Here is a 26,016-nt window from a genome sequence, read left to right as displayed (position 1 = left end):
AACACACCATGGTAAATGAGGGTTGCTTTGAGGTGCAGAGATCATCCAGAGAGTGACAAGGTGAGGGGAGGAGATGAGCGAGCGACAGGGTGGGGGGCCTTGAAGGGAAGAGGCAGAGCAGGGGTGGGGCCTTAGAGGAAGAGGTGGGGAAGGGTTGTAGGGCTAAAGAGGTCAAGTTACCAGCAATTAGAAAAGTGGCAAACCTATGAGTTGTACATAGACATATTCCCCAGTTTGTCACACTGGCACAGCACAGTAAGGTTAGGAAAGGATTTAATCTCTCTTTGACTGTCCAGCAAGTCATTCAGGGAAGATTGCCCAGCACCATGTCACCAACCAGCTCTGCATGGAGCTCGGTGTGAGACCTAGAGCAACAGGAGAAAACTTTAGGTTCCTTTATGAGTAAAGAGCCCAAGAAGCCTGTCCCGGATCTCTTTGGTCCTCACCCGGTAGATGACAGGGTTTAGCACGGGAGGCAGCAGGAGGTAGATGTAGGCCATGAGAACCTGTAAATTCAGGGCCACATTCTGGACAAACCAGGACATGAGGGAGGAGAAGAGACCTGGGATATAAAAGGCTAAGATGGCACAGAGGTGGGAGCCACAGGTGCCAAAAGGCTTGAGCCGGGCGTCCTTTGTGGGGAGGCTGAAGATGGCCCTGAGGATCTGGGTATAGGACACTGTGATAAAAAACACATCCAGACCGAGCACACAGAATATCACAAAGAGGCCATAGTAACCACTGATATGGGTGTCAGTACAGGCCAGTTTCACCACGGCCATGTGCTCACAGTGTGTGTGGGAAATGATGTTGGTTCTGCAATATGACCAATGCCTTGCCAGGAGGAGATCGGGTAGTATGAGCATGCTACTGCGCAGCACCACAGCCAGTCCAGTCTTGGCCACCACAGGGTTTGTCAGGGTGCTGGAATGTCTCAGACGATTGCAGATGGCCATGTAGCGATCAAAAGCCATGGCCACTAAGATCCCAGACTCCATCATGAAGAAGCAGTGAATGAAGTCCATCTGGGTGAGGCAGGAAGTGAAATCGATCTCCCTGGAATTGAACCACAAGATGGTCAATGTTTTGGGAAGGATAGATGTATGAAGGACCAGGTCGGTGACAGCCAGCATGCAGAGGAAATAGTACATGAGCCCTCTTCACAATGATGAGGATACTGAAGTTGCCCAACAGGGCTATGACATACATGGCGCAGAAGGGGATGGAGATCCAGACATTGGCCACCTCCATGCCAGGAATGCCCAGAAGGATGAAAGTGGAGGGGTTTGTGAAGTTGGTTGTGTTGGAATCTGACATGGAGTAGGGGAGAAGGTGTCCAACTATGAGGCCAAATGGTGTCTGCTGCATGTGCCATATGTTCTCCTGAATTCCTGTATGTGCTCAGGCTCTAGGGTGATGGTCACAATACAAAGGCCTGGATGGAGAGACAATGTGAATATGAGACACTACATGCACTACTGGAATGTAGTTCTCATGGGTGAGGCAGATTGGTCACTCTTGAAACACTGAAAAATGATGTTTTCATTCTTCAGATAAATGAATTATGAACAACTGTCCCCACTAATGTCAATTCCATATCTGATGGTGCTCCATGCATCACTAATTGCTACATGTCTTGGCCTGGGAAACCTTAATAGGCACCAGTAGGAAACACAAGTGGTGATACAGGTAATCCAGAATTGTTTCTTAAGGCAATGAATGTCAAGTTAGAGAGTCCATCATGTAGGAAGCTCCCCATTTACTCGGTTGCTCAAAATCTGAGAGTGGAGAAAAACCAAAGCTTTTCCAAGACATGTGCCAAAAGGAAACATCCCAGTTAGAACAGACCTCAGGGAAAGGACTTGGGCATCATTGATAGAAGCTCCAGGGAATCACCTGATCACTTGCAGCAGTGGCCCAAACAAAGCCCAAATTCCAATGCCTAAGGAATGGGATAGCGGATAACCTGCTCTGGATAAGCTCAATTTTGGTCACCCAGGGTATGTCTACACTACCCGCCTGATCGGTGGGTAGCAATCCATCTATCGGGGATCGATTTATCACGTGTACTGTAGACACGATAAATCGATCCCCAATTGCTCTCCCATTGACTGCTGAACTCCAGCTCGGCAACAGGCAGAAGCAAAGTCGGCAGGGGAGCCGTGGCGTGCCACAAGGACGCAGAGTAAGTAATTTTAATTCGATCTAAGATGCATCAACTTCAGCTATGCTATTCTTGTAGTTGAAGTTGCATATTTTAGATCGATCCCCCCCCCAGTGTAGACCAGCCCCCAGTCTCTATAAAGGATATAGCAAATATAAACTGGAGTTCTGAGGCTATGAGAAATGGGGAGGCTGCCATATGCAGAAAGATATAAAAGTCTGGGTGTGTTCATTTTATAGAAGAGACAAATAATGTTAATATGGTAAAAGAGAACAAAATAAAAGAATGGAATTAATTACATTGTAATGGACAAACAGAGAACAGTTCCCAACCAGTAATATCTAAAAACATTTACTGTTTCAAAACAGCTAATTCCCAAAAGCTGAGGAAAAATATCACCAAAACTGATTGGGAGGAAAAATTGAGACAGAAAAATGGGAATGAAAATTGGGAGTTCCTTAAGAGGAGATGATTAGACAGCCAAAAATTCAAGATTCCATAGTCGAGAGAGTAGAGAACTTCGGACAAAAACACGGTTCAGTAGCAAAGTGAAGGGAGCAATAAGTGGGGAAGGAAAGGAATATATAACAAATGGGAAAATAGATAGCAATTAATACAAATTAGAAGTTATGAAAATTGATAAGGGATGTTAAAAACATCTGGGAAAAATCAGTGGTTGTAAGGGATAAGGATTAGTAAAAGGAGGTTATTCAGTATATTAAGAACAAAAGAAATCCTAGAAAAGGTTTAGGGTAATTACTAGAGGGAAAAAAGGAAACTTGTTAGTGTTGCAAAAAAAGTAAATGTGCTCAAGAAATAGTTTTCAAGGGGGATATTAAACAACATCTACAATAAAACCTTAGAGTTACGAACACCAGAGTTATGAACTGACCGATCCACAACACATCTCATTTGGAACCAGAAATACACAATGAGGCAACAGTGGAGCTGAAAAAAAGCAAATACAGGACAGTACTGTGTTAAACGTAAGGAATTAAAAAAAATAAGGGTAAGTTAAAAAAAAGATTTGACAAGATTAGGAAATAACAGAAAAGCTGGTTTGGGATTAGTCAATAAAAAAGTTTCAGAATATTATTAATGCCAGGCAAAAACATGATTTATGGAATCCAGGTCTTGTCAAATAAACGTGATTTCATCCTTTAATGAAAATATGTGTTTCATTGATCAAGGGAACTGCCCAGGTGTAATAGATTTTTATTTCTCTGGAGTATTTGATTTAATAGGGGAAAACATTCAGAAAAAATGAACACTATAAAATATCAGTAGAGCACACGTTAAATGGACCAAAAATAGGCTAAGTGACAGATCTCAGGAAGCAGTTGTCAATGGGACATTGTCAATGAACAGGGCTGTTTTTAGTGGAGTTCTTCAGGGATCAATTCTAGGCTCAATGCTATTCAATGATCTGGAAGAAAATGGAAAATCATTGCAGATAAAATTTTAGGATGACCCAAAGATTGGCAGAGTGGTTACAATGAGGAGGTCAGGACAGGCATACCGATTGATTTGGAGCTATTGGTGAGGTGGGCCCATGCAAACAAAATGTTTTAAGACAGTCAATTGCAACACAGAAAACAGGCCCAACCCACAGAGTAGGGCACTGTATTAAGGAATGCAGGGACCCTGAAAAGGATTTGGGTGTCATTGTGGAAAACCAATCCATTGTGAGCTCCCAGTGCATAAATTGATCAAGTGGAGAGTTTCATGGGGAGAAAAGCATGAATAAGAATGGACTCTGTAATCTAGCAGAGAAAGGCAGAGCAGGGCCCAATGGCTGGAAGCTGAAGCCAGAGAAATTCCAGTTGGAAATAAGGGCCAAATGTTTAGCAACAAGGGTGATTAATCATTGAAACAAACTGAGAAGGGAAGTGGTGGAACCTCCAATTCCCCATATCTTCAGACCCAGACTGGATGCTTTTATGGAAGATCTGTTTGAGGGTTTGTCTACACTTAAAATGCCACAGTGACCCTGCCTTATCACTTCAGTGTAGACACTATTTACACCGAAAACAGGGGTTCTCCCATCCGCGTAGGTAATCCATCTCCCCGAAATGTGGCAGCTAGGTAGATGGAAGAATTTTTTTTTTTTGCTGTATCAAAAAAGGCAAATGCAGTTAGGTTGCATTATCAGAGGCATATCATGCAAGTGATGGTAGGTGATAGTACTACTCTAATCAGCGCTGGTTAGGCCTCAGCTGGAGTGTCCTGTCCAGTTTTGGTCACCAAGGTATAGGAAGGATGTAGAGAAACTGAAAGGATCCAGAGGTAAGTGACAAAGATGATCCAAGGAATGGAATACAAGTCATATGAGAAAGCTGAAGGAACCACACACGTTTAGTTTAGAAAAGAGGAGATTAAGGGGACACGATAGTCTTCAAATACTTGAAATAAGGTGGAGAATAGTTGTTCTCTCTTACCAGAGGACAAGAGACAATGGGTTCAAACTCCAGCATAGCAGATTTAGATGAAATCTCAGGGAAAATTTCCTTACTCGATGAACAGAAGGATAATGGAACAGATTCCTCGGGACGTTGTGGAAGTTCTTTCGCTGGTGGTTTTCCAAAGGAGGGTGGATAGTCAACTCTCTGCGATGGTTTAGACACAACAAATACTGCATATTGGCAGGGAGTTAGACTAGCTGACCCTTGCAGTCCTTTCTCACCCTCTGGCTCTATGATTCTATGATGTAAAATCCTAGTGTAGACCAGGTCTTAGTCAAACAGAAGATATGGAGCTCAATACAGAGGTAAATGTGTGAAATTTAATTATTTATGTCATACAGGAAGTCAGAGTAGATGATCTAATGGTCCCTTCTGAACCTATGTATCTATTGATAAAGAAATTAGATCAGGAATTTATATTTAATGTGTCTCATAACAAATGGAAAAGGGAACCTTCAAACTCCACAGACATTAATAGAATATCAGGGTTGGAAGGGACCTCAGGAGGTCATCCAGTCCAACCCCCTTCTCAAAGCAGGACCAATCCCCAACTAAATCATCCAAGCCAGGGATTTGTCAAGCCTGACCTTAAAAACCTCTAAGGAAGGAGATTCCACCACCTCCCTAGGTAACCCATTCCAGTGCTTCACCACCCTCTTAGTGAAAAAGTTTTTTTCCTAATATCCAACCTAAACCTCCCACACTGCAAGTTGAGACCATTACTCCTTGTTCTGTCATCTGCTACCACTGAGAACAGTCTAGATCAATCCTCCTTGAAACCCCCTTTCAGGTAGCTGAAAGCAGCTATCAAATCCCCCCTCATTCTTCTCTTCTGCAGACTAAACAATCCCAGTTCCCTCAGCCTCTCCTCATAAGTCATGTGCTCCAGCCCCCTAATCATTTTTGTTGCCCTCTGCTGGACTCTTTCCAATTTTTCCACATCCTTCTTGTACTGTGGGGCCCAAAACTGGACACAATACTCCAGATGTTCACACCTCACCCAAGTGAGGAGATCACAACCTCCAGCTAGTTCTGAAAACCTCAGATTCACCTCCAGAGGATGGTGAAGGTGCAGGCTCCCTCTTCCAGGCCTTCCTCTGTGTCCCACCCAACAAACAGTCCCTAATACACTGTCGGTCCATTTCCCTCTTGGTGTGATGGAGAGATTATAGTTCGAGCATGGATGATAGGACACTGGGGTTCTATCTGTCATCCTTCCACTCATTCTCTGTGTGACCTTGGCCAATTCATGTCTCCCCGTGCCTCAGTTTACCCATCTGTATAATAGGGATCTGTTCATGGTCATTTTCCTTTGCTAGGTGTTTTGAAGATTCTTGAATGAAAAGTGCTGCCCAGTATGATGAAAGCTACTGATGAGAATTACTGATCTCTGATCCCTTATCAACAGCCCCGGCTGTCTGCAGAGAGTTTTTTTGTCCCCTCAGTCATCTGTCTCCAGGTGTGTCTAACTACTATCTACCCAGCCCTCCTGGGCATTTACAGGGTGTCAGACCCTGTGGAGATCTAGGCATTATCCCTTATTTTCTTACTAATCAAATATAATTTTTAAATATACAGAAATGCACAGAATAGCCAATTCCCCTTTGACTCAGTGGGGAGGCCAAGAGTTCTCATCTCCCTTTGGGAAGGTCCCATAATTGCTGTTTACTCCTGAAGCTGCATAAATAGCACAGAAGTGCAGAAAGGCCTGTCTCCAGTCTCTTTACATTCAGATGCCGCTTCTCCCCTAGAGGCTGAGCGAACCCCACTGGGATTGCACAGAGCTATATTATAAACAGCACAAACCCCTGTATCAGCTCTCGGCGTGGGATGCTGCTGCAGATGCTGGGGTGAGAGAGGTGTGGGACACGGCTACCTGACTGGGATTCCCAGAGAAGACACTTCTGTCTCAGAATTCACAGGTACCCATCTCTTGCTGAGGAGCTCACCTGCTTGACAAACTGACTGCAATGTGTGCGTGGTGGGATAGAGAATAGGTCTGGGGTCCTTTCTGCTCCACATAGCCATTAAACATGCCAGGGATCTTACCACAGGGTATGAGGTTGTTACAGTATGTCACTCTTTCCTGACACCCCGCAACCGATGGCTTAAGTGGTGGCTTAACCCAGAGGTGGCTGCATTTCAGTGGCACAGTGGATCCTTCAGGGTGAAAGCTGTTAGTAGATGTACAATACAAAGCCAAATTCTGAGGCTTTGGCCCTTAGTTTGCTCAGGCCCAACTGAGGCAAAACTCCCTTTTAAGTATAAAATGAGTAAACACCTCAGAAGCCAATGCTCTGTAAATGCACAGACACTCTCACCACCTCCTTAGGCATTTCCGGGCTCTGACTGTTAAGCGGGGAGGGGGGGGCAGTGTTCTTACCTGACTTTCATCTGCTGTAAGGCATGGAGGTGCCTGGGCTCCTCACTGGAATAGTTGTAAGAATTTTTCAACATAGGCAAGACATCTTTTCTCCTAGCTTCAATCAAAAACTCGGCTGAACTGTTATGGATAAAATTTTGAAAAACAAACAAATAACCAATTCAGCAGGAAGCACACACCCACCATGGGAAATTTCAGTTTATATGGTTAAAGTTTGGGAGAGTTATAAGCAACTAAAATGAGGTTTTCTAATTAAATGTGTCATACAGCCTTTACTACAGGTGGTGTGACCAGCACCACCTACAATGCTAATCCTTTTGTGAATCCCTGTCAGCTAAACTCTCTGCTTGCTTTGGATATCAGTCGATAGTGTGCCCTTGTTGCCAAGAAGGCTAATGGCATTTTGGGCTGTATAAATAGGGGCACTGCCAGCAGATCGAGGAACGTGATCATTCCCCTCTATTCGACATTGGTGAGGCCTCATCTGGAGTTCTGTGTCCAGTTTTGGGCCCCACACTACAAGAAGGATGTGAAAAAATTGGAAAGAGTCCAGCAGAGGGCAAAAACAATGATTAGGGGGCTGAAGCACATGACTTATGAGGAGAAGCTGAGGAAACTGGGATTGTTTAGTCTGCAGAAGAGAAGAGTGAGGGGGGATTTGATAGTTGCTTTCAACTACCTAAAAAGGCGTTCCAAGGAGGATGGATCTAGACTGTTCTCAGTGGTAGCAGATACCAGAACAAGGAGTAATGGTTTCAAGTTGCAGTGAGGGAGGTTTAGGTTGGATATTAGGAAAAAACTTTTTGATAGGAGGGTGGTGAAGCACTGGAATGGGTTACCTAGGGAGGTGTTGGAATCTCCTTGCTTAGAGGTTTTTTAGGCCTGGCTTGACAAAGCCCTGGCTGGGATGTTTTAGTTGGGAATTGGTCCTGCTTTGAGAAGGGGGTTGGACTAGATACCTCCTGAGGTCCCTTCCAACCCTGATATTCTATGATTCTATGATATGCCCCCTTCTTTGTCTCTTCTCTAAAGTAAACAGCCCCAGACTTTTCAGTCTGCCCACATATGGCACCCTTCCCATTTTTGTAGCCTGTTTTTGAAATCCCCTTTATATCTGCTATACCCTGTATAGAGACCAGGTGACCACAACTGAGTGCTTGTCCAGAGGACGTTATTCTCCATCCCATTCCTTAGACATCCAAACATTATTTTTGGTTTGGCCTCTGCTGCAAATAAGCAGGTGTTTCAGTTGATCTGCTATCAGTGATTCCAGGTTCTTTTTCCCTGAGGTATGTTCTAGTTGGGATGTTTCCCCCTGCACATGTCTTTTTTTTTTCCACTCTCAAATTTTGAGCTACCAGATGAATGGGGAACCCTACAGCATGGCTTCTCTAGCCTGGGTTTCATTACATTAAGGAACAATGATGGATAACCAGTATCCAAACTTGTGTTTCCTACTGGTGCCTATTGAGGTTTCCCGCACCATGACATGTAGGAATTAGTGACTCATGGAGCACCATCAAATATGGAATTGGCATTAGTAGGGCCAATTGTTCATAATTCATTTATCTAGGTACCCAGACTCGTGTGCCCTTGTGGTGCCTCTTAAGTTTCCCCCCACCACAATGATTAGGAATTATTGATGCATGGAGTATCATAAAATAATAAATATGCATTAGTGGGGTCAGTTGTTAATAATTAATTTATCTGAGTAATGAAAATATCATTTTTCAGTGTGTGAAGAGTGACCAATCTGGTTCATCCATGAGAACAGCCTCCATCAGTGCATGTAGTGTCTCATATTAACATTGTCTCTTCATCCAGGAATTTGTACTGCAACCATCACCCTAGACCCTGGGCACATACAGGAAGTGAGGGAGAACATACGGTACATGCAATAGACACCATTCTGCCTCAGAGTTGGACACCTTCACCCCTATTCCATGTCAGATTCCAACACAACCGACTTAACAAACCCCTCCACATTCATCCTGATGGGCATTCCTGGCCTGGAGGCAGCCCATGTCTGGATCTCCATCCCCTTCTGTGTCATCTACCTCATAGCCATCTTGGGGAACTTCACCGTCCTGTTCATTGTGAAGAGGGAGCCAAGCCTACATGGGCCCATGTACTATTTCCTCTGCATGCTGGCCATCACTGACCTGGTCCTCTCCACATCCACCCTCCCCAAAATGCTGAGCATCTTCTGGTTCAATTCCAGGGAATTAGATTTCAGTGCCTGCCTCACCCAGATGTACTTCATTCACTGCTTCTCAACAATGGAGTCTGGGATCTTAGTGGCCATGGCTTTTGATCGCTATGTGTCCATCTGCAATCCCCTGAGACATTCTGCCATCCTGACAAGCTCCATTGTGGCCAAGATTGGCCTGGCCATTGTGCTGCGCAGCGGCATACTTGTATTGCCCTATCCCTTCCTGGCGAGGCAGTGGCCATATTGCAGAACCAACATCATCCCCCACTCATACTGCGAGCACATAGCTGTGGTGAATCTGGCTTGCGCCGACACCCGTATCAGTAGTTACTATGGCCTCTTTGTGCTATTCTTTGTGATTGGTCTGGATGTGTTTTTTATCACAGTGTCCTATACTCAGATCATCAGGGCCATCTTGTGCCTGCCCACAAAGGATGCCCGGCTCAAGACTTTTGGGACCTGCAGCTCCCACCTTTGTGCCATCTTAGCTTTGTACATCCCAGATTTCTTCTCCTCCCTCACGCACCGGTTTGGCCACAATGTGCCCCTGCATATTCTCGTTCTCATTGCCAATGTGTACCTTCTGGTGCCCCCCATGCTACACCCCATCATCTATGGGGTGAGGACCAAACAGATCCGGGACAGGCTGCTCCGGCTCTTTACTCATAAAGGGACCTAAAGTTTTGTCCTGGTGCTCTGGCTCTCTGACCAAGCTCTGTGCAGAGCTGGCTGGTGACATGGTGCTGGGCTCTCTTCCCTGAATCACTTACTGGGCAGTCAGATAGACATTAAACCTTTCCCTGAGCTTACTGTGCTGTGTCAGCATGACAAACTGGGCATTCAATCTGTGTACAATTCACTGGGTTGCCACCTTTCTAATTCCTGGAAACTGGACCCCTTGCCCCAGCTCTTCTACCTAGGCTTCGCCCCTGCTCTGCCTCTTCCTCGCAAAGGCTCCGGCCCTGTCACTTGCTCCTCTATTCCCCTACCCTTTTCTGTCTCTAGATCATTTCCACCACCCCTCTCGCCCACCCCCTGCAAGGGAGCCATTTCAGATTTTGCTAGGAGTGACAACTTTAACCGTGATACCAGGGTCTACTTGGCTCTTGAAAACTCTAGGGTTTTTGCACATAACTTAGCTATTAGATGACAGGAGAACTGTATCTAATTCCTATATAAAAGAAAGAAAATTAAATACATATTAAAGCCACTCAACTCTAATACAAATATGTTCTGACATCTTGTGAAAGTCACTTAAGGGCCACAGCTTAGGGTTAAAATTTTAATGTAGTTTCTTACTTTGCTACTAAATCTGCAGAGAGAGAGATGCCATCAGGACTCCTGCATTCTGTCTCTACTCTGGGAGGGGAGTGGGGTCTATATCAGAAATCAGAACGGCCATACTGGGTAAAATGAACAGTTCATCTAACCCAGTATCCTGTCTTCTGACAGGGGCCAATGCCAGGTGCCCCAGAGGGAATGAACAGAACAGGTAATTGTCAAGTGATTCATGCCCTGTCACCCACTCCCAGCTTCTGGCAAACAGAGGCTAAGGACACCATCCCTGCCCATCCTGGCTAATAGCCATTGATTGACCTATCCTCCATGAACTTATCTAGTTCTTGTTGGAACTGTGTTATAGTTTTGGTCTTCACAACATCCTCTGGAAAAGAGTGACACAGGTTGACTGTGAAGAAATTCTTCCTTATGTTTGTTTTAAATCTGCTGCTTATTAATTTCATTAGGTGACCCCTAGTTCTTGTGTTATGTGAAGGAGCAAATAACATTTCCTTATTCAATTTTTCTGCACCATTCATGATTTTATAGACCTCTCTCATATCCTCCCTTAGTCATCTCTTTTCCAAGCTAAAAACTCCCAGTCTTTTAATCTTTCCTCATATCAAAGCTGTTCCATACCCCTAATCATTTCTGTTGCCCTTATTTGTACCTTTTCCAATTCCAATATATCATTTTGAGATGGGATGACCAGGTCTGCATGAAGGGGAAGGGGAGAGGATGGGAAGGAGTGGGGAGGGGTGGATTGGGGGCAGGTTCTGGGGCAGAGCGGGAATCGAGCACCCCCCCAGGTGCAGGAGAATTCAGCACCTCCTCTCCTAGTGACCCTCAGATTTACTGGGCCCTCATTGGTCTTCTTCAGAAAGCAACTTGTCACTTGTTGCTGGATCCACTTCCATGTTTCCTGTCACAAAATTGCCACTAAAAATACAGACTATACTCAGTGCTTAATTTGTAATGAAAGAAATGCCGGGGCTCAAGCAATTCAGTGCCTCGGCTCAGGCATTTTTTGTAACATTCATAACTGATGCAGCAAGCCCAGAGGTCCTGGAGCTCTGAACTGCCAAGCCTAGAGGTGTCAGGGGTCATTCCTGGCAAATCCTGGAGCAAGTTGAGCACTGACTATACTGTCCTGACGTTCCCTTTCCATCTCTGCCATTGCTGTCACCACCACGGGTGTTCATTGTGATTGTGAATTTGAGGGGAGGTCTCCATGGAGATGCGGAGTTGACAAGGAGGACTCCATAGTGACGGTGAATGGGAGGGGAGGGTACATGAGACAATCTCTCCATTAAAATGCTTCCCCCTATGGAATAGCATGAAATCCCTGGCTTAGAAGACTCTGGGGACCATTTGATAGATCTTTGTGGTTCTGGCCCCTGTGACAAAAGTTCCTCCTCTGCCTTGGTGGATCTGTCACTTTCTGGAGGATTTGCTCACCTCAGAGGTTCACAGAAGTCATCAGTTTGGCTCCTTTTGTTAGTGGCACAAACCTGCCGTTCGCTTAGCAAACCTCATCACTGGCCAGCATGGGGAAAGGGAGGAGAACAATCACCTCAGTCTCTGCTGACCCATCTAATGGGTTGGGGGACAGGCCAGAGACCTTCCCCTCTGGTGGGACCCACAGCCCAGGTCAACTCCTCTTGAATCAAATAGGGAGTTGGGGGGAATGGAGGAACCAGGGCCTGCCCTCTACTCCGGGTTCCATCCAAGGGCCCTGTGGATTGCAGCTGTCTATAGTGCCTCCTGGAACAGCTGCACGACAGCTACAACTCCCTGGGCTACTTCCCCATGGCCTCCTCCCAATACCTTCTTTATCCTCACCACAGGACCTTCCTCCTGATGTCTGATAACGCTTGTACTCCTCAGTCCTCCGGCAGCACACCCTCTCACTCTCAGCTCCTTGCACCTCTTGCTCCCAGCTCCTCACATGCCTCTTGCTCCCAGCTCCTTGCACCTCCCTCACTAACTGAACTGTGCATTTTAACGCAGCTGGAGATCTGGCCCATTGCAGCCAGCGGAGAGAGAGACCTGATTCAAATCATTCTTGCTCACTGTGCATTGCTTCCTATGGAGAGGAGTGAATACCTGCAACAGAGGAGGGAAGGGATTGTGATGTGAGGATTACCATCCATGTGGGTAACGGGATTGGATGGCTCAGCCCTGACACTTATGGGACAATGGTGGCTAATTATTCCCCTGGAAGGAATCTCAGCAGAGAGGAGATGGGTGGAACAGGCCTGGGAGGCTCAGCTGCACTCCCCATCCTTAGCGGCAGCAAGGGCAATGGATTCTTCCTTAAACTGGGGGGGGAGGCACGAGGCACCACCCACTCTGTGGACCCACCACTCCTCTTCCCCCCAAGTTCCCGCCCCACTGACCAGCCAGAAGCTGTAGCTGGGCCCGGGAACCCGGGCCCCTCCATCTGCCCAGAGCGGGGGGGCCCAAGAGCTGCCCCCGACCCAAGTCCCCACCCACTGGGCCTCCTGCCCAGGGCAGGTGGAGGGTCTGTGGCTCCCCACAGCTGCCCACATGGCTCTTACCCCAACCCAGCTCCAGCTTCTGGCCTGGGTGGGGCCTCAGGGGCTGAAGAGCCACAACGGGGCCATGGAAAGAGCCTCCTGAGCAGCTATGAGGAACTGTGGACCCTCCACCTGCCCTGGACAGGGGACCCTGGGGGCAGGTCCATAGGCTGGGCTGGGGCTGCTCTCAGGCTGCCCCATCCTGGGGAGATGGAGGGGCCAGGGCCCCCTGGTCTAGCTCCGGCTTCTGGCTTGGCTTGGGGCAGGAACTTGGGGGGATGAGGAGGGGCAGGTGGCCAGGCCATGATGAAAAGTGGATGGACCATGGCCCCTTGGATCCCCCGTTCCATCACCCCTCAGAGGAAGCCTCTGTCGGTCAGAGACGAGGCCTATTGGAATGGCGTGGGTGATTGTAGCTTGACCCACCATTAAGCTTTCTCTAGGGCTGTCAAACCAGCATCAGTTCCAGCAATAAATTCATGTGAGAAGCGCAAACCTTTCAGCTGGACTGATTCTGTTGTGTCTAAATTCTCTGTTCTCTAGAGCAGAGCTGCCTTGCCTGAGTACCAGGGAATGCCAGGCTGAGCCCTGCATATGCTTGGGAGAACAATGGCCATCCTCACTGCCGGTACTTTTTGGAGAGAGAACGCAGGAGGTTCATACTAGGTGGCTTACCTGGCATCTATCGGCGGTTGGGATTCCTATGGACATTGGTGGGAGCTTTGCACACAAAGCACCCAAGGGATTGGGACCAAATGATTTCATGACAAGAACAGAGAGCACACCTTGCTTGCTTGCTTCTCCCCCAGTGACGTTCTCACTTCTCCATCTAGTGTCTGCGAGTTTGTCTACACAGCAGCTGGAGACGTCGCTCCCAGCTCTGATGGAGCCAGCATGTTAAACACAGCAGGGTAGACGTGGTCATGCAAGGGGACAAGTTCAAGCCCATCAGAACCCCTAGCTGTGTATTTGGGAGGCTGGCTTGTCCCACTGTTTGCACTGCAGCAGCTACACGTCTATTTGTAATGAGTGCGCTGGGTCAGACCTAGCGCGGGTAAGTCTACCCGAGCTGGGAATTCCACCTCCAGATGTTGCCCGCCTTTCTCTAAGGAACCTTTCGGTAACTTTACTCACACCATCAGTACTAACCGCACAGGCATTGACAGCTCAGCCTACAATGAAGTGGAGCTTGGGCCTCATGTATATATGGGGTTGCACTGGTTTAATGTAGGGTGCAATTTTACATTTATTCAGCTCAATTGGTGCAAAAGACTTTGTGGACATTTTGATTTCAGGCTAATAGTGGCTTCTTGCAGTCTGGCTGTTCCTATCTTCTTGTTCCTGTCCTTCTGAAGTATCAATAACTCTACATTAAAGATAGCATTACCTGCTTTCGAGGGCAATGCCCTGCCTTCTGCCTACTCTGTCCTTCCTAAATAGATCGGCTCTAGTGATTCTAATGTTCCAGTTGTGCATTGCTCCACTAGGTTTCACTAATACCTACCATATCAAATTTCTTGGCTTCTGCTTTCCCTGGGGTTACCCCAGCCTGCTCACTCGGTGGGGATTGAGAGGGCTGGTGAGGGATAAAACCAAGGGGCTGGACACTTGATCACTTGCCAATTCATGAAAGTTTTAGGAGCATTGGACCTGGTGTCTTGGTACAATTTCAGCCTGCGGAATTACTTTGTATATCCTGAATGATTCCCCTGTAGATTTACCTAGCTGTGCATTTCTTTTCCACTTCATGCCTTTAACTCCTGCTGTGCAGTGCCGGATAGCTAGGCAGAGAGAGGGCTGTGTGCAGAGAGGGACGGATGGAATAGATAGGTGGAAGCAACCAGGGCCGGCTCCAGGCACCAGCCCACCAAGCTTGTGCTTGGGGCGGCACCTGGAGGGGGGCGGCGTGGCGCTCCGGCTCTGGCCGCCGGGGAGAGCGGAGCCGTAGTGGGCTTGCTGCCCTCCCTTGACGCTCTGCCCGCCGGGGAAAGCGGAGCCCCGGCCGGGCTCTCCGCCCTCCTCCCGGCGCTCTGGACGCCGCGGAGAGCGGAGCCCCAGCCGGGCTCTCCGCCCGCCTCCCGGCTCTCCGGACGCCGGGGAGAACAGAGCCCCAGCCACGCTCTCCGCCCTCCTCCTGGTGCTCTGGACGCCGACATGGCCCCGGTGTTTCTGATGCCGACATGGCCCTGTGCTCATGCTAGAGAAGCCTGGTTGGGAGTGGTCCTTAGTTCTTATGGGGATTTGTTTCACAGTCTGGGCCTGGCCCATGGGAAAGGTCTATCTGATGCATCAATGAGTTTTACATTCATAGTAGAAAGTTCCATTAAGCCTGAGGAGCATAGGAGTCACGTCTTCATCCCGGGGATTTAGGTCCTTTTACACATGCTGGGTCCAGGCCCCTGAATGCCTCAAAGTTAGGCCAGAGTGCTTGAACATGCCTTGACTGGAAGGTTCTGATGATCCCTAGTGTGCAGAGGACACCAGTTTGATCTGCACAGTGTGACCTCCCATGTATGGGGCATGCAAGATCATGATGCACAGAGCACGCCATTTTGCTCCACAAAATGGCATCCTCTGCACCATGTGACCTCACAGACACCTTATATACAAAGTCACTCTCTGAGGAAGATGCATCCTCCATGCTGATATTAAACTGCTCAAAATGATACTAAACTGCTCAAGTTAGTTAAGACCAAAGCAGACTATGAAGAACTTCAAAAAGATCTCATGAAACTAAGTGATTGGGCAACAAAATGGCAAATGAAATTTAATGTGGATAAATGTAAAGTAATGAACATTGGAAAAAATAACCCCAACTATACATACAATATGATGGGGGCTAATTTAGCTACAATAATCAGGAAAGATCTTGGAGTCATCGTGGATAGTTCTCTGAAGACGTCCAGGCAATGTGCAGGGGCAGTCAAAAAAGCAAACAGGATCTTAGGAATCATTCAAAAAGGGATAGAGAATAAGATATACTGGCATTAGAAAAGGTTCAAAGAAGGGCAACTAAAATGATTAGGGGTTTGGAATGGGTCCTATATGAGGAGAGATTAAAGTGGCTAGGACTTTTCAGCTTGGAAAAGAGGAGACTAAGGGGGGGATATGATAGAGGTACATAAAATCATGAGTGGTGTGGGGAAAGTGAATAAGGAAAAGTTATTTACTTGTTCCCATAATAGAAGAACTAGGGGCCACCAAATGAAATTAATGGGCAGCAGGTTTAAAACAAATACAAGGAAGTTCTTCTTCACACAGCGCACAGTCCACTTGTGGAACTCCTTGCCTGAGGAGGTTGTGAAGGCTAGGACTATAACAGGGTTTAAAAGAGAACTAGATAAATTAATGGACGTTTAGTCCATTATGACTATTAGCCAGGATGAGTAAGGAATGGTGTCCCTAGCCTCTGTCTGTCAGAGGGTGGAGATGGATGGCAGGAGAGAGATCACTTGATCATTGCCTGTTAGGTTCACTCCCTCTGGGGCACCTGGCATTGGCCACTGTCAGTAGACAGGATACTGGGCTGGATGGACCTTTGGTCTGACCTAGTATGGTCATTCTTATGGGGTCCCAGGAGGAAACAGTTCATTAAAATGGGGTTGTGCTGGCAAAAAGTTTGGGCTTGATTCAACTTTTAACTCAGAAGGGCCACAGTTATTCAATGAAGGGCAGATTTTCTGTCTTCTTCTGGATATTTAGAAAGGGACATTTAGAAATATCCTATGTCTGAATCCATTAGGATATTTTGGGGAACATTAGCTCAGTTTAATGTCCCTGTCCCTTAGGAAGACCCCGCAGGTGTCCTAGCTTTCCTCTTCATGACAGGGGCACCTGTATGTTTTGTATGGGTTAGTTGTTTGTGGATTCACTGGCTTGAATTTGTGAAATCTTGGACAAATTCTACACTCTGATCCACACAGGGATCTTGGAAATGTGGATTTTACCACTGCTCAGCATTGTAAATTTACACTGTCCAATAATGGCTGAAGCTATGTGGCATTCAGAACAGAATGGCTGGAATGGTTAGTATGTATAATGGATTAGTTATGATTCGGTGCCCATGTGACGTTAGGGGTATATTGGATCAATTACTGTTGAGAAAATGCCACCTTGTTATGTTCCCATTAGATGATTAATGATTGTTTTAATGGTTACTTACAGGAGCAGGAGGCAGCCATGCCATGGAACTGACCACACCCAACCGGCCCCACCATGGCAGCTTCCAACTCAACCATGCCCCACCCTCCACCTTCATCCTCCTTGGCATCCCGGGCCTGGAGGCGGCACATGTCTGGATCTCCATCCCCTTCTGCTCAATCTACATTCTGTCTCTCCTAGGGAACGGCCTCCTCCTGACTGTTATCAAGACTGAACCGAGCCTCCACGAGCCCATGTACCTTTTCCTTTTCATGCTGGCGCTCGCCAACCTGGTCGTATCCACCACCACCCTGCACAAAACCCTCCGCATATTCTGTTTCAGGGACTGGGCCATTCACACCAATGCCTGTCTGGCCCAGATGTACCTCCTTCATTCACTGTCAATCATGGAGTCCGGGTTCATGCTGGCCATGGCCTTTGATTGCTACATTGCTATCTGTAACCCGCTGCAACACTCGGCCATCCTCACCCATCAGGCCATAGCCCAAATAGGTCTCGGTGTTGTGATGAGGGGGGCTGTGTTAGTAGACCCACACCCATTCCTGCTGCAGTGGCTCCCATACTGCAGAACCCGTGTCATTTCTCACACCTATTGTGAGTTCATGGCACTGGTGAAACTGGCCTGTGTGGACACAACAGTCATGAGAGCCTATAGTCTGATTGTGGCATTTGTAACAGCGGGGTTAGATTTTATCCTCGTTGTCCTGTCCTACATCCTGATCCTCCGGGCCACCTTCAAACTCCCCTCCAAAGAGGCACATCTCACATCCCTAGGCACCTGTAGCTCCCACATCTGAGTCATCCTAGGGTTTTATATTCCAGCTTTTTTCTCCATTCTCACCCATCGTTTCGGTCACAGCATGGCTCCTTTTGTTCACATTATTGTAGCCAACGTATATCTGCTGGTTCCACCCATGATGAACCCCATCATCTATGGGGTCAGAACTAAAAAGATCCGTGAAAGGGTCCTCAGAGTCTTCTATAATAGGGGCTTTCAAGCTATTTCATAGGGGGAAGCATATCTTCACGGAGAGCATTTCATAAACCCATCCCTCCCATTTACCGTCGCCCGTGGCATCTTCTCTGCTCTTCTTGATCATCATACATCACTAGAGCAACTACAGCACTGATTGGCATGGAAAAGCAATACTGGGAAAGTATGCTGTGTATTTTTAGCTTCCTGAAAATTACAATTTTGTAGCTGGAGATAAAGAGGAGTGTCAGTGATGTGAGCAGCCAGCTCTCTGTGGACTGCTGGGACATGCTTTGCAGACCTCTTCTGGTCCAGCCTATCACAAACGACCCTATTGGTCAAGCAAGAGAGCTCCTCTGCTGCTTGCCAAGGACTGTTCTGCAATCATCTGTAGCGGGGTGGACACCCGCTCCTGCCCTGAGGGGTTTGGAACAGCCCTGGGAGACGGCTGGGGCAGGGAAGGCTGAGTTGATTTTGGGGGAAGTGGCTGCAGCTGGGGCCACGCCCCAAACAGACTCAGCTGGCCCTATAAAGGCAGGGAGCCAGGAGCTCAGACAGTGTCTCTCTCTGCACTTAGGGGGCGGGGGTGGGGGTGCTGGTGCTGGCTGCAGGAAGCTAGAGACAGGGTACCTGTAGTGGAGCAGGCTGGGGAAAGGCAGAGGAGCTGGGGAGCTCCAGCCTGGAAAGCCCCAGGCTGTGGCCTAGGAGAAGGCCAAGGGGTACTAGGAGTTGCAGAGGGCAACCCAGATGTAGGCCAAGGCAGCAGGTCCAAACCCAACCTGGCCTGTGATCAGTGGCTGATACTGCAGTCTGCCCCTGGGCTTATTCTGAGGCAAGGTGGGGTTAGTGGGTGGGGGTTCCCCTGGGAGGGGAGACCTAGCGTGTGTGGGGGTACTGCCAGGGGGCAGCACCCAGAGCAAGGGGCACCGGGGTCCTGGGAGTGACATGGGAGCCAGCATAGGACAAGGCGGATCACTGGCCTGCAGAGGGCACTCCGGAGGCTGGATTGAGATGATTCCCCAGATGACCAGCAGGAGGTGCTGCAGGGGTGAGTCCGACCCCTTACACCATCCAAGGTAGAGAAATGAACCCCAGTCCTGCATAAAGCTAAATCTCCTCTGTCTATTCGCTTAGAAATCCTCCATCACCAGACAATCAGAATGCCACCTATTTAAAATGTTATTTGTTTTCCCTCTTCCTCTCTCTTTCTTCCAAAGATGGAGGAGAAATATCTAGATTAATGTATTGGCTTTGGGGGGGGGGGGCGGTAACAGAGAGGGGGGTTATTGACAGCTAATTTAAAGAGCTGTTTTGCCTTTAGTTTTGATCATGGTGAAGCTTGTGGCCATTCTGACCTCCCCTGGGAGACAATATAACAGACGAGGTCCAAGTTCTGTCTCCCACACTCACAAGCCATCCCTGTTGGTCAACAGTTGGGTCTCCTAACATCAGATATTTTCTTCTTCTCTCAGCATAGGTCCTTCCAGCCATACACATTTGTTCTTCTGTTTGTGAGGGGAAAGCAGGTATCTCAAAAACAGTGGGCTGAAGGGGTTAATAAAGCCCTTGTTTTACTGTCACAATACTAAACAGTTAAGTGTAGTCCAGGGTTTCACACAAAGTTATAGCTGGCAACTCCCATTGTAATGAATGCCATGAAATACATGCTGGCCTTTTATTGATTACACAGAGAAAGAAGAATCCTGCATCTTGGCAGGGGGTTATACTAGCAGACCCTTGCAGTCCCTTCTCAGCCTACGGGTCCATGATTCTAAGAAAAAAACAGTTACAACATATACAACTTACAAAATGAATTGAAATATTTTTAAGGATTTTCCTTTTCCTTGTCTCTTTAGAGCATCTTTTAAAAAGAAACCCCTTGTTGACAGTTTTTAGTAAGAGTTGGAGACTCTTGTTGAGAAAAAGGCTCAGGTTTAGGTGGTAGCTTTTGGGCTGCTGTTGTTGCAGTTGAAGTCAGTTTTTCTCCAGACAACACAAGATGGACATGCACAAAAGGAGAGAGAGAGAGAGGGAGGGAAAGAACAAATAGCAGAAAGCTGGAAATGCAACTTTTCTTTCTGATGTTTTCTTGCAGCATACGTGTTGCATTATTAGTCACTCTGAGACTGGGAGACTTTTACCACAAAGAGATGCTGATTTCTCTAAACTGTCTGGACCCACTCCCCCACAGGTCCCTTTTCTGCCACCAAGAGGCTGCAGAGTGAGCAGCTGTTGTTGGCTTGTTTATCTTAACCAAACAAAGGCTGGGGGGAGATATGACTGTTCTCTCCCTCCCTGATATTGATCCCTCTGATATATTTATGGAGAAGTTATTTAAATTAAGAGCAAATGCTGGCACAAGGACAAATGGCTAAAAACTTGCCTTCAACAAGTTTAGGCTTGAAATTAGATGAAGGTTTCTAACCATCAGAGGAGTGAAATTTTGGAACAGCCTTCCGAGGGAAGCAGTGGGGGAACTAACCTCAATGGCTTCAAGACTGATCTTGATCAGTGTCTGGAGGGGATGGTATGATGAGACTGCCTACAGTGGCATGTAGCTGATCTGCGACTGATGGCAGCAAATATTTCCAATGCCAGAGATGAGACACTAGACGTGGAGGGCTCTGAGTTACTACAGAGAATTATTTTCCAAGATGTCTGACTGGTGGGTCTTGCCCACATGCTCAGGGTTGAGCATGATTGGAGCATGTACACCAAACCGATCTTGTACCAGATATGGATGGGCTATAGAGCTGCCTTGATAGTGAGAGATACCAGAAATCTGATCTCCATAAGTTACATACTGCCTGTTAGCTGAGCAGATGTGACAAAGTGGGGGATCTTCTTAGCGTTTTGAATGAATACTGTAGATCTCAGTTTTCCATGTGTGCTGCATGTTTAACAAGGTGGTGGGAGAGGTGTTGTTACAGAGAACTAGGTGTGACCTTGTTTAGATCTCAGGACACCTGACAACTGCCTGGAGATGGGGTACCCTAGTGACCTGTTGATCAGGAAGACCACCCCAGCTTGTTCGTACCAGCCAGTCAGCCAGTTCTTACCAGTGAAGGACAAAGGGATGAGTACAGAGGACCCTGGTGACCTGATCAGCTGATTCCAGCCACTGAGGGAACAAAGGATGGAAGAGGGGAGGAACAGGCCGCGTGTTTAACTGGGAATGAAGACAAAGGACAGGGGAGGAGCTGTAGGGGAAGATGATATAGTATGGTTGGTCTGGAAGGTGGGGCTTCTGGACTGGGGAGAGATATCATCCAGAGCCCACCTGGATGTGGGAGAGACCTAGATGTACTGTGTTGAGGGATGTTAGGCCTGAGGGCCCTGAGATCCTCCTATGCAGTGTTAAGACTGTCAACAAACCCTTCAGTTTTACACTGGCTGAGAGTCACTCCATGAGATGCTCTGTACCTTGGGGGATCAGCCTGCACCACCATGTTCATCCTCATAAAATGATTGTGTGGTATCCAATGCAAAGTTTGTCATGTTGAGTGTCTTCGGAAGTCTCATGATGCACTGAGCATTGTTGTTATAGGAATGTTATAGCCTGTAATTTCATGTCTATAGTTATGAGGCTGGAAATGTGTCCTCGTGGCCTAAGAGAAGCCCAGGCAAAAACTCTCCAGGAACAGAGGTCCAGGCAAAACTCTCCAGGAGCAGAGGGGCAGTTCACACTTCATCAGGGCATGTATGGGACAAACCCAGACCAGCCTCACAGGAACAAAGGACACTGGCATAGGCAGTGTCAAAGGACCTGTTTGACTCTTAAGTAAGTCACCCCGCCCTTCCCTTGGTCAGTTTGCATAACTGGACACTGCAAGATGGAGGTGTGATGGATTGGATCACAGAACCCCTCTTGGGAACTGCCACCCGATGTGCCAAGACTATCTCTGCTCCTGCTTTCCCTGCCAGCTTGGGAACCCAGCACCCTGTCTTGCTGAGCCAGACACTCCCGTCTGCTCCAAAAAAGACCCAGGGTCTGAATTACTTGCCCCAAAGCTGCAGGTTTACCTGAAAGCAGCTAACAGAAGTGTGTTTGTCTCTAGCACTCAGATGCCCAACTCCCAGTGGGGTCTAAGCACAAATAAATACGTTTTACCCTCTATAAAGCTTATGCAGGCTAAACTCATAAATTGTTCACCTTCTATAACACTGATAGAGAGAGATGCATAGCTGTTTGCTGCCCCGGGTATTAATACATACTCTGAGTTAATTAATAAGTAAAAAGTGATTTTATTAAATACAGAAAGTAGGATTTAAGTGGTTCCAAGTAGTAACAGACATAACAAAGTAAGTCACCAAGCAAAATAAAATAAAATGTGCAAATCTATGTCTAATCAAACTGAATACAGATCAGAGCCTCAGCAGTTCCAGAATGCTCCCTTTTACAGACTAATCTCCTTTTAGCCTGGGTCTGGCAATCACTCACACCTCTTGCACACTGTCCTTTGTTCCAGTTTCTTTCAAGTATCCTGGGGGGTGGAGAGGCTCCCTCTTTAGCCAGCTGAAGACCAAATGGAGGGGTCTCCCCGGGGTTTAAATAGACTCTCTTGTGGGTGGAGACACCCCCCCCCCTCACTCCTATGCAAAGTCCAGCTCCAAGATGGAGTTTAGGAGTCACCTGGGCAAGTCAGATGTCGATGCATGACTCAGTTCTTACAGGTACCATCCATTGTTTACATGCTACCTTGAATGTCCTCAGGTAGACTTCTTATGTGGACTGGAGCCTTCCAAGATTCATTGTCCTTTAAGTGTCTCTTCATTAGGTACTTAACTTCAACATTCCTTTCTCCAGGAACTGACCAAATGCTCTACTAAGGTTATTTAGAAATCAAGCCAGTACACAGCCAATATTCATAACTTCGAATACAAAAATGATACAAGCATACATATAGGATTAATAGATTCAGTAGATCATAACCTTTGAGATATGTTACATGGCATAAAACACATTCTAAGCATATTTCCATAAAGCCTTATGGGAGGTACCGTCACAGGAGGTTCCTTGGGTTTTGTCTAGGACCAGAGTTATTGGCTAGTGTCATTCGGTTGCACAATCCAAACAGGTTCCAGGAGGCAGAGGGGCCTGTGGCTTAACCCCAGAGAGAGAGTGGACCCTCGAGAAGGGCTGTCACAATGAAGGGGATTCCTTTCAGGGACCATATGGAGCCGAAGGAGAGCACAAGTCCTATAAATCCATGACACCATATCGCTACTATAAGGTATCTTACACATGGCACCTCCTAGTAGCTGAACATGATAAGACAGTTCAGTGTTCCATTACTGTGATGGGTTTGGTCACAGAGACCCCCTTGGGACTGTCACATGATGTGCTGAAATTACATCTGAGCCCGTTTTCCCTGCAAGCTTGGGACTCCAGAACCCTGCCTTGTTGAGCCAGACATGCTAGCCTGCTGCAACTCAGGCCCAGGGTCTGGTCCATGCCCCCAGAGCTGCAGACTTTAACCAAAAACTGCTCAGCAAGTCACCTACCTCCAACACCCAGACACCCAGCTCCCAATGGGATCCAAACCCCAAATAAATTCATTTTACTCTGTATAAATCATATACAGGGTAAACTCATAAATTGCCCACCCTCTATAATACTGATAAAGAGATATGCACAGCTGTTTGCTCCCCTGGGTATTAATCACTTACTCTGGGTTCATTAATAAAAAAGTGATATTAAGTATAAAAAGTAGGATTTAAGTGGCTTTAGGTAATAACAGACAGAAAAAAGTAAGTCACCAAGCAAAATAAAGCAAAACCATGCAAGTCTAAGTCTAATACATTAAGAAACTGTTTACAGTTTGCATCCGAAGAAGTGGGCTGTAGTCCACGAAAGCTTATGCTCTAATAAATTTGTTAGTCTCTAAGGTGCCACAAGTACTTCTGTTCTGTTTACAGGTAATATCTCACCCTGAAAGATGTTCCAATAAGCTTCTTTCACAGACTAGACTCCTTCCTAGTCTGCGCCCAATCCTTACTCCTGGTACAGTCCTTGTAAGTTCCAGAAGACATTTCAGGTGGTAAGAAGGTGTCTTCCCATGACTGGCCATCCCTTTGTCCTGCTTCACCCCTTTTCTATAGCTTTTGCACAAGGCAGGAGTCCTTTGTCTGTGCTTGGCCCCCACCCCTACTTCTGAAGGGAAAAATACATGATTTAAGCAAATGTACAAGGATTAAGATGGATTCCAGTATCGAGTGACATGATCACATGTCCTGTGAGACCCCAGCCTCCATTCTTCGTGGGCTGGCCCACAGGTATACAGGAAGGTTTGCAATTAAACAGAGCCATTTACAGTTCATGGATTCTGAAGCACCCTTAATGGCTTCCACTTAATATGTGAAGGAGGATCCAGGGAACTACAGGCAAGTCAGCCTCCCCTCAATCCCTGGAAAAATCATGGAGCAGGTCCTCAAGGAATCAATTCTGAAGCACTTAGAGGAGAGGGAAGTGATCAGGAACAGTCAGCATGGATTCACCAAGGGCAAGTCGTGCCTGACTAACCTAATTGCCTTCTATGAGAAGATAACTGGGTCTGTAGATGAGGGGAAAGCAGTGGACGTGTTATTCGTTAACTTTAGCAAAGCTTTTGATGAGGTCTCGCACAGTATTCTTGCTAGCAAGTTAAAGAAATATGGGCTGGATGAATGGACTATAAGGTGGATAGAAAGCTGACTAGATCGTCAGACTCAACGGGTAGTGATCAATGGCTCCATGTCTAGTTGGCAGCCGGCATCAGGCGGAGTGCCCCAAGGGTCAGTCCTGGGGCCCGTTTTGTTCAATATCTTCATTTAGGATCTGGAGGATGGCGTGGACTGCACTCTCAGAAAGTTTGCAAATGGCACCAAACTGGGACGAGTGGTAAATACGCTGGAGGCTAGGGATAGGATACAGAGGGACCTAGACAAATTAGAGGACTGGGCCAAAAGAAACCTGATGAGGTTCAACAAGGACAAGTGCAGAGTCTGCACTTAGAACGGAAAAATCCTATTCACTGTTACAGACTAGGGACCGAAAGGCTAGGTAGCAGTTCTGCAGAAAAAGACCTAGGGGTTACAGTGGCCGAGAAGCTGGATATCAGTCAACAGTGTGCTCTTGTTGCCAAGAAGGCTAAAGGCATTTTGGGCTGTATTAGTAGGGGCATTGCCAGCAGATCGAGGGACATGATCGTTCCCCTCTATTCAAACATTGGTGAGGCCTCATCTGGAATACTGTGGAATACTGTGGAACAAAAGGGAACATAAAGCTGAGGAAATAAGCCACACAATGCTCTCTTCCTGCAGGACTTTGTAGCTGATCTTTAGGGCCCACAAGCTCTATGATGCACAGTCTCGACCATCTGACACACAACCCTGCTTCTAAGCTTCAGTTTCTCTTATACAGTTTCCTGGCTTCTCTGTCTGCTCCTCATTGGCCTGTCAGCCACAGCATTGAGTCCTCGCTGAACTAACTGCAGGCTCCTTCTCAGGCTGCAGCAGCTCCCATCACAGCCCCAGAGCAGAGGGAGTCCAGCTGGGAAGGGAGGGAGGTTGAGATGATACAGAGAGTGACAGTGGGAAGAGTAATTGCAGGAAAAGGGGAAGAGCTGTGCGGAAGAGGCGGGGCAGAGAGCAGGGCCTCAGGGGTCCAGTTACCAGCAATTAGAAAGGTGGGAACCCTCTGAGTGACTGAGTTGTACATCGTCCGATTTCCCAGTAAGGTCAGAAAGGGTTTAATCACACATTTACTGTCCACTAAGTGATTCAGGGAAGAGGCCCCAGCACCATCCCACCAGCCAGCTCTGCACGAAGCTTGGTCTGAGAGCCAGAGCACCAGTAGAAAACT

At 47.2% G+C, this 26,016-nt stretch overlaps 2 protein-coding genes and 1 pseudogene across 2 annotated transcripts; 2 read left to right on the top strand and 1 right to left on the bottom strand.

Moving 5' to 3' along the window:
* Window positions 1-386: 386 nt before the first annotated feature.
* On the bottom strand, window positions 387-974 carry LOC117888648 (putative olfactory receptor 52L2). The gene has a single exon (XM_034792281.1). It carries the CDS (start codon window positions 972-974, stop codon window positions 387-389), a length of 588 nt encoding a protein of 195 aa, XP_034648172.1.
* Window positions 975-8,952: 7,978 nt separating this feature from the next.
* LOC117873237 (olfactory receptor 52R1-like) lies at window positions 8,953-9,900 on the top strand. Its single transcript, XM_034762386.1, has one exon. It carries the CDS (start codon window positions 8,953-8,955, stop codon window positions 9,898-9,900), a length of 948 nt encoding a protein of 315 aa, XP_034618277.1.
* A 7,354-nt stretch (window positions 9,901-17,254) lies between these two features.
* Window positions 17,255-18,210, top strand: LOC117888578 (annotated as a pseudogene).
* The last annotated feature ends 7,806 nt before the right edge of the window (window positions 18,211-26,016 follow it).

Source organism: Trachemys scripta, chromosome 1, assembly GCF_013100865.1.
Source record: "Trachemys scripta elegans isolate TJP31775 chromosome 1, CAS_Tse_1.0, whole genome shotgun sequence".
In the NCBI taxonomy this organism is placed as follows: domain Eukaryota; kingdom Metazoa; phylum Chordata; order Testudines; family Emydidae; genus Trachemys; species Trachemys scripta.
This window is presented reverse-complemented; position numbering and strand designations above follow the sequence as displayed.